This window comes from Paralichthys olivaceus, chromosome 12, assembly GCF_024713975.1.
Source record: "Paralichthys olivaceus isolate ysfri-2021 chromosome 12, ASM2471397v2, whole genome shotgun sequence".
Taxonomy (NCBI): domain Eukaryota; kingdom Metazoa; phylum Chordata; class Actinopteri; order Pleuronectiformes; family Paralichthyidae; genus Paralichthys; species Paralichthys olivaceus.
In genome coordinates this window covers 514,813-523,410 of record NC_091104.1, presented here as the reverse complement: position 1 = coordinate 523,410, position 8,598 = coordinate 514,813, and the positions used below count along the sequence as shown (strand labels likewise).

Here is an 8,598-nt window from a genome sequence, read left to right as displayed (position 1 = left end):
GAGAGTACCACAGTGTCCTCTGTAGGCAGCAACACAAACCTGTATGTTATATATTATGCTCCTAGACCAGTTGGTGGCTGTGATATTCTTTTTAAACCAGTCCTATTACTTTAGCCACTTTTGACATTTCGTCATCAGAAAACAGGACCAAGCAACATGTGAACTATAGATCACCGTTAAGGGGTGATTATATTATGCATGTGCATTCTTGCTCACAATATGTAGACTGTGGCTATATTTCCTTTGACACGCGTGAAGTGGAACACACACAGAACACAATCATTCCGAAGGATGCATTCGCAAAGTGAACACACTGTCGTCCTTTTCAAAATACAAAGACAAGTATAGGCTAATAAAATAAGGGCACTTCAGCAGTTAGAGGTGAGGTTCACATTGCTCTCTCAACATAAAAACTACCAGAGTCATGCTTCATTAAGTCAGTTGGTATTTTAGAAACATTCATCCCATGACCTGGATATGAACAAAGCCCCCACTGTTCAAGACTGTGGGAAAAAATCAAGTAGACCCTTTTCACTTTTTCAATGAAAATCTTCCTCGTTTATGATGATGATGATTGTTATTATTATTATTATTATTATTATTATAACGATTGCATTTGAATGCAGGAATCTAGCTTGGCTCAGGTTGCTATCTGCTCGGCAACAGAAGATGACATACAATTACATGTTGCAAAATATATTAGTCAAAGGTATGAAGTTGCAAGAACTCTCCAAGCACAGCCTGCCGCGTGCTGCTGTGGAGGGGTGTCAGCAGTAATATTATTGCTGTAGAACGATGTGGCTGATCCACAGACAGTAGCAATGTAACCCTGCTCTCCTCTCTCTCTCTCTCTCTCTCTCTCTCTCTCTCTCTCTCTCTCTTTGTGTGTGTGCGTGTGTGTGTGTGTGTGTGTGTGTGTGTGTGTGTGTGTGTGTGTGTGTGCGTGTGTGTGTGTGCATGCAGATGGACCGGGAAAGCAACGGGACTACCAGCGCGCACAGAGGTTCTCCACGTCATTGTGCCAAACTCGGCGGATGACCGGAGTCAGAGCAAAGTGCACACAGGAAGCCACTTGTGCACGACTCGCTCCTCCGTTGTCTCCACCGCTCGCCATAATGCTGCGGTGTTACGGCAAAGCCCCGCGTCCCCTGTGGCTGTCGCCGGTCTGCGTCTTGTGTTTTTCGATGTTCTGGGTCGCACCTGTGATGTTACACCCGCAGTGTTTGGATTTTAAGCCTCCCTTCCGTCCGCTGAGGGAGCTCGAGTTTTGCGTCATGTATAAGGAGTTTGGTTGCTGTGATTATCAAAAGGACCAGGAGCTGATGGCCAGGTTCTATAAAGTTATGGATCATTTTGATTATCACGGATACTCAAACTGTGCGGGCTTCGTCCTGGAGCTGCTGTGCCAGGTAGGCATGCACGGGCAAAGGTCGCTCTGCTTAGTACAGAACTTCTCCATCATGCACCAACTGTTTGAACTGACAGCAAACACAGTGGCCGTTAAATGAGCAGGAGACAAATACTTTCACACTCAAACAGATGAATGCAGTCAGCGGCTCTTGAAGGGAAATGTCATAATGTTTGTGCCTCTGCTCACTGAGAAGCTAAAAGTGAGCTTAATGAAGGTAAAGGTCAGACCCTACTGATTTCCCTTTAAACCTTTCACACACCAATGCACACACCCCACAGTACCACCCACTTATTCTCCAGTCAAAAGTGGATCACATATATTGTAGATAACCGCTGACCAGCACTGTCAAATTAAATAAGAGAAAAAGGTAAACAGAATCTCATTAATTTTAGTTTAAAGTTGTCCTGTTGACTACTTGAAATACAGACGGTTGCAGTCTAATATCGATTATGTATTCGGGTTTGCCCATACTGACATTATAATACTTTTTGCATATTTATTGATGATATAACTACTTACATAATAGAAAAAAAAAAGTGATGACACAGAATGACCTGTATTTAAACATATACTCCGTCCATACTTTTCATCAGTTTGGTTTAGTTTGACTTTGACAGACATCCAATTGGGTATGACATAATACATAACAATTTAATAACTTAGCAGTGTACTATTATTATGCAGGTATTATGAATATTAACTAGTTGAACCTTTATGCTTCAGAGCATGGTGTAGATGGGGGATAAGGTTTCCCAGAGGCAGCTTCTACAAATATGTCCTGACTACATCTGGACAGTCTGAAAATAGTTAGCCAAAACATGCAGCTTTAGAGTATAGGACAAAGAGCTAGAGGAGTTAGTGGGAGTATTGTCAACATGGTTTGGATCATTATTATTCTGGCTTTATGCTACAAATGCTCAGACACAATCAAACAATATGGGTCTTTATGAATGTAGTGTTAGTATGTCATTATTATAATTTATTTATGTATTATTATGTCATTATCGCTGATATTGGTTAATGAACTGTCAGCAGAGCTTACAGGCTATACACAGGTGTTACCATTTTATGCTGCTTTAAACTCGTGGCTACAATGTGTGGCCAGGGTCCCTTGTGTTGATAGTTATTTCATTAATGATAGTAGTTCCCTACAGTTGATAATAATAATAATAATAATAATAATAGTAAGTGTTTTAGACCAAAAGCCACTAATGTACTAAGCAAAGCTCTATTGTGCTGAGTCCTTCTCCTCATTGGTACTGACCCTTCTCTTCCCATATCTCCCATTCAACTCTCCAGGAATGTTCTCCCTATGCAGCCCACCTCTTTGATGCAGAAGACCCGAGCACCCCAGTCCACACCATCCCTGGCCTCTGTCAGGACCACTGCTTCGATTTTTGGAAAAAGTGCAGCTCTGCCATCCCCTTCCTGTCTGATGACCCACATATAGCCAAAGTCAAAGAAAACCAGGCACGTTTCTGCCAGTATGTTGGGCTAGACGACGTGGACTACTGCTACCCACACCTCCTTAGCAACCAAAAGCTCACTCAGAATCTGGGTCGAGTTCAGTCCGACACAGATGGCTGTCTGCAGCTGTGTCTGGAAGAAGTGGCCAATGGTCTGCGGAACCCACTAGCCATGGTCCATGCTAACGACGGCACACATCGATTTTTTGTGGCAGAACAGGTGGGCTTGGTATGGACCTACCTTCCTGACCGGTCCAAATTGCTGAGGCCCTTTTTGAACATTACCAAGGCAGTGTTAACATCATCATGGGAAGGGGACGAGAGAGGCTTCTTAGGACTCACTTTTCACCCCAAGTACAAGTACAATGGAAAGCTGTATGTGTATTACTCAGTGGAGGTGGGTTTTGATGAAAGGATCAGGATCAGTGAGTTCCGTGTATCTGCCAATGACATGAATGTAGTGGATCATACCTCTGAGCGGTAAGTATGGACTGTAGATCCTAGTTAGGTAACAGCAATAGGTTTTGAGTGATCTGACACATTAACAACAATACATGCACCATACAAATAAACTCAAATAGGGAGTCATACCTAGTCATATCTGTCTTGTCTGATGTCCATCCAGGGTTATTCTGGAGATCGATGAGCCTGCATCAAACCACAATGGAGGGCAACTGCTCTTTGCAGATGATGGTTACTTGTACATTTTCACAGGTGATGGTGGGATGGCAGGAGACCCATTTGGGAAATATGGGAATGCTCAGAACAAGTAAGATAATATTTGATCCGAAGAAGAATCTGAAGAATGACTGATGATACCTAAGTATCAATCAAAGAATCAATCTAAAAGTAGCAAATACACCAAATTATCACAATAAGAGATACTGTAGATGATTGTTTTCATCATAATAAATGTATTTTAATTAATGTTAATGTAAGAGCATATTCACATGACATAAATGGTCAGTTATTATATGTTTTTCATATTTCCACATCTATTTTAGGTCAGCTCTCTTGGGTAAGGTTCTTCGCATTGATGTGGATGACAACGAGAGAGGCCCACTGTACAGAATCCCTCCAGATAACCCCTTCATACACGAACGAGGAGCTCGACCTGAGATTTATGCTTATGGTGTCCGCAATATGTGGAGATGCTCGGTGGACAGGGGCGATCCTCGAACCAAAGAGGGGAAGGGAAGAATCTTCTGTGGAGACGTAGGCCAGAACAAGTTTGAAGAGATTGACATCATCGAGAAAGGGCGGAACTACGGCTGGAGGGCTAAAGAGGGCTTTTCCTGTTATGATAAGAAACTGTGTGCCAACAGCTCACTAGGTAGGATTTACATTCAGATGGTTTGGAACCATCCCTTACCCTTGTTCAGCATCACACAACAGATAGTGGTCTTTAATTGTGTTCAGACCAAGACTAGGATCAGATACCTGAGCTTTTAATCACATATAAGGACCATGTAAGCTCCCTCCCAAAAAATTTTATAAAATTATCTGCCTTCCTTAGAATTCATTCAATGAACCTATATGAATTGGCACTTAATATTTTGACTTATCCTCAAAAAATATATTTATGGTCAACTTTAAAATTCACACACTAGAAAATGCATATTCTAAGGTGAATATTAAATGGCTGGTTTTTACTGTAAAGAAAAGCAAATGGACTGCTTTTATCACTATGAGTCATGTTCATCCAGCTGTCAGGGGCAATTTGGGGTTGAGTGTCTTGCCCAGGGACTTGTTTGTTTCTTGAGCCAGGAATTGAACCATTGGTCACTGGACAACCCCACTAAACCACAGCCTCCCTTGTAGGCCTGCCTAGCCGAGGAACAACCACAATGATACAGATAGTGACCTTTACGTTTATTTCACAGATGATGTCTTGCCTATTTATGCATATCCACACAAGATGGGAAAATCAGTGACTGGAGGTTACGTGTACCGAGGCTGTGAAAACCCCAACCTGAACGGCATGTACATATTTGGAGACTTCATGAGCGGGTAAGATTAATGTGGTAAATAGCATATTTTGTTAGAAAAATAAAAACAACCTTTGTGTTGAAAACAGCAACTAGAAGACTTTGACAAATGGAAACAAAGGGACATCAGACCCAATCCTGAAGATAACTTGTTGATATTTGTTTGACACCTCCCTGATCTGCATTTGATGATTTTAGTAATGACACAAGACTATGCAGCAGAGCTTCTATATTCAGGGAGATTTTGGTAGAACTGCCACAGTCAATTCATCTTTGAGGACTATTGCATGAGTACCTTGATCTTTATCAAATAAAATCGATTTTGCCGTTAGTACCTTGGTGCTTTTAATTAATCTAATGTAGTTGTAGTAATGCAGGGAGTATTTTGACATGAATGTGTCCCTGTCCTAGGCGTTTGATGAGTCTGCAGGAGGACAGAAACACAGGGCAATGGAATTACAATGAGATCTGTATGGGGATGGGCCTGACTTGCGCCTTCCCTGAACTCATAAACAACTACCACCAGTACATCATCTCCTTTGCTGAGGATGAAGCTGGTAAAGCATGGGCACACACACACAAGCTCAAACCTCTGATAGTGAACGTGCAGTGTTCTTTCTACACCAGCTGTGACGTAATGTCCTCTTGATTTAATGATGTGTTTTTCTTTCCATCAGGCGAGCTGTACTTCATGTCCACTGGAATACCGAGTGCTACGTCACCTTCAGGAGTCGTTTATAAAGTGGTGGACCCCTCAAGGTGACCAACATAACCATTATGTGGTTTCATATTTCACCATCATTAGACAAAGAAATCCTGTGTAACAAGCCATGACCAGTTACTGCTCATTGTGAATTGAGAATGTGCAGTTCTGTCTCTGCTTGTTGATCATGGATATGCAAGACACACATCTGTTCATAATTACAAACACTGGCATCTCATTCCACTCAGCAAGCTCCAGGGATGTGCAGTATCATGATCACACTTGGCTTGGACGTGATAGCCCTGTGTTTTCTCAGCAGTGGTGGAATAACATTCTCAGACTTTGTGCTAAATGTGGAGGCCATACCGCCTCTCTGGGTATAGAGAAGGGAAATGAAGCAGTGTTGGCAGCAGTGTGAAAGGTCTGCTATACTAAATCTCTCCTACATGACATTGCTTCAGACAGCTCTTGGCTCTTTCTGCATTTCTCTCAGCAGCAGATGGTTGTGTTACCTCATTTACTATAGCTCATTTCCACTGTTCCCCATTTCTAGCTAAATAAAAGAAGGCTGGTAAAAGTAACAGGGAAAAAACATTTGTATTTGTCTTGCAGCTTGTATCCGATATGCAACATATTTCATACATCTGTTTTGTTTTTTCTGTTTTTCCAGACGTGCTCCACCGAGACAGTGTCACTATGACCCTCTTCCTGTCAGAGTAAAAAGTAATCTCATCAAATTTGTTCCACAGGAATGTGAGTCCAACAACAAAACAACTGACACTGAATAAAACGAATCACATTTAGACACTTGTTCATATTCATATTGAGTCTTGTGCTTTTCTGTTGTCTCTCCATTAGCCTTGATTGGATTTGAGCTATCAAGCAAAAGAATGCCCGAGCCACAACCCACAGAATCACATGACTGGCTCCAAGAGCTCATTGACCACCTAGGTGAACCAGGACCACACTTAGCCACCCCTCCACCAACCATGACCACCACCAAACCACACAGGCAGTCGAGACGGAAAGGTCGGCGCAGGAAGGAAAAATCCAGACTAGAGATTGCACCAGAGCTTCAGAGTGGAATGGTAAGGCTGGTTGGAGACGAACAAGGTCGCAGTGACCGTGGACGGGTGGAGATCTACATTAACAGGGAGTGGGGGACTGTCTGTGACGACCTATGGACCACCAAGAATGCTGCTGTGGTTTGTAGGCAGCTAGGCTTCCAATACGCTCTGAAAGCAGCCAAGAACGCAGAGTTTGGTGAGGGGAAGGATCTGCAGATTCTTCTGGATGATGTTCAGTGTGAAGGGACCGAGTCCAGCCTGCTTGACTGCAAACACGCTGGCATCGGGACAAATAACTGTGCTCACTATGAAGATGCAGGGGTGATCTGTGGCAACTCAGGCTCAGATGTTATTGAAGTCTAAAAGTGTGACTACTATTAATTCAGAGCTAATTATGATTAACTAAACCTGTTTTCTTAAAAAATCCAACATCAATTCCACACTGTCAAAAACAGGTATTAAGAGGACTTCTCACATTCCCATAGTTGAGGTGGGATTCTTCGATGACATCCAACACTGTGCATCCAAGCTCCTTCTTCACTAATGTGATCTACTTGTCTGCAAAAGCACTTTACTAATTTTACCCAAACCGTAAATAAATATAAGCAAAAGTTTCTATGAGAGTTGATTTAAACATTTTCATAACAGACTCCAATGTTTCATTTGAATGTATGTTTGGCAGTGATTTGTTACAGTTACATAGTGTTTCCAAATGGGTTGAATGTTCACCACCTTTCTGAATGAATGTATTGTTATATCCTGAAGTTACCATGTTGGTACGTGACATCAATAAAAGCTTCAAATCTAGTCTCCACTGACTTAATCTACAAAAAACTCGCATAGAATGTTGGATAGTTTGTCATATATTAGCATTGCCTAGCAACCTGCACGCTGTGATTAACAATGGCGAACCACAACATTCATCTACGTCGTTTAACAAAGCTACTGAGGTCAAAAAGGGTTAATATTGGCGTCACGGACTAAATAGGCTCCATAGCTCAGTGGTTAGAGCACTGGTCTTGTAAACCAGGGGTCGCGAGTTCGATCCTCGCTGGGGCCTGTACGTGTCACTTCCTTTATCTTTTCTCTACGTGTGATGGTTTGCTTTTGTCGGCAGTCATTGAGCTGCACTCATGAAATACTGGAAGTTAGCGCAGATGGCCATAGTACACTCAACAAACTGCTCACCACTGACACCCTGTGGTGTCTCCGCACACAACAGTGTCTCTCACAGTGAGTATTTGCATGTCGTATACATTTATTTTGTTGAAATGTTTCATGATGATTCAAGTCAAAATATATAATCAAAAAAATCATGTGAAAGAAACCACCGGTCCCAGATGGTCCATGGATACAGGATGTGGTGTAAACACCAGGGCAAACACAAAGTCACACAGGCCTTTTATTCTATCTACGCAGTGTTTGTTCGACGGAACTTTCCTCTGTGCAGTGAAGGTCATTGATATGCACAGCATCACTTCTCAGGAGCTGGAGCCAGGCTTGAGACCTCGAGCACCTTGCACCCTGCCAATATGTGGCTTAACCTCTCACCCTGGTTCTCTGGATTCAGCCTGATGTCAGTCCTGACTCTCCCGATACTGCCACACCTCAAAGGTTCCCTGTTAAATAGTCTGCTAAGTATTAGAATAGATTATCCATTATGTATTTTTCATGGTAGAAACAGTGGGAAGTGAGGTTCTTGCCTCATCTTAGAAAAAAGAGTTAAAGGGATAGGTCACACAAAATTTGAAGATTCACTCATTATCTACTCACTGTCACTACTCTCACCACTGATCCTCACTGGACATTCAAATTCGAAATGGTGTCATTTTCACCATGTTTTTAGTCTAAATGTCCACTGAAACTCTCTTCTGGAGCCACGAGAGCGCATGGATCACAGAATGCTGGGACTCACAGACACTTGGATGACACCACAGGAGTAGTATGGAGGCATTTTATTCTT

The 8,598-nt window shown here is 42.4% G+C and overlaps 1 protein-coding gene and 1 non-coding gene across 2 annotated transcripts; both read left to right on the top strand.

The window, feature by feature from the left end:
• Positions 1–963: 963 nt before the first annotated feature.
• On the top strand, positions 964–7,442 carry hhipl1 (HHIP-like 1). The gene is made up of 9 exons (XM_020103062.2): positions 964–1,409; positions 2,711–3,357; positions 3,503–3,646; positions 3,882–4,210; positions 4,761–4,887; positions 5,277–5,422; positions 5,543–5,624; positions 6,239–6,321; positions 6,427–7,442. Exons 1-9 carry the CDS (start codon positions 1,035–1,037, stop codon positions 6,996–6,998), a joined length of 2,505 nt encoding a protein of 834 aa, XP_019958621.2. The 5' UTR covers positions 964–1,034; the 3' UTR covers positions 6,999–7,442.
• A 180-nt stretch (positions 7,443–7,622) lies between these two features.
• On the top strand, positions 7,623–7,695 carry trnat-ugu (transfer RNA threonine (anticodon UGU)). Its single transcript has one exon. It is a non-coding gene; the product is annotated as a tRNA-Thr (tRNA).
• The last annotated feature ends 903 nt before the right edge of the window (positions 7,696–8,598 follow it).

What these genes read in the sequence shown, in the direction of transcription:
- hhipl1 (XM_020103062.2), top strand. Translation starts at nt 1,035, where the DNA reads ATGACCGGAGTCAGAGCAAAGTGCACACAGGAAGCCACTTGTGCACGA. An exon ending in CTTTGCTGAGGATGAAGCTG is followed by an intron (nt 5,423 to 5,542) that starts GTAAAGCATGGG and finishes TCTTTCCATCAG; the next exon opens with GCGAGCTGTACTTCATGTCC. An exon ending in CAAATTTGTTCCACAGGAAT is followed by an intron (nt 6,322 to 6,426) that starts GTGAGTCCAACA and finishes TCTCTCCATTAG; the next exon opens with CCTTGATTGGATTTGAGCTA.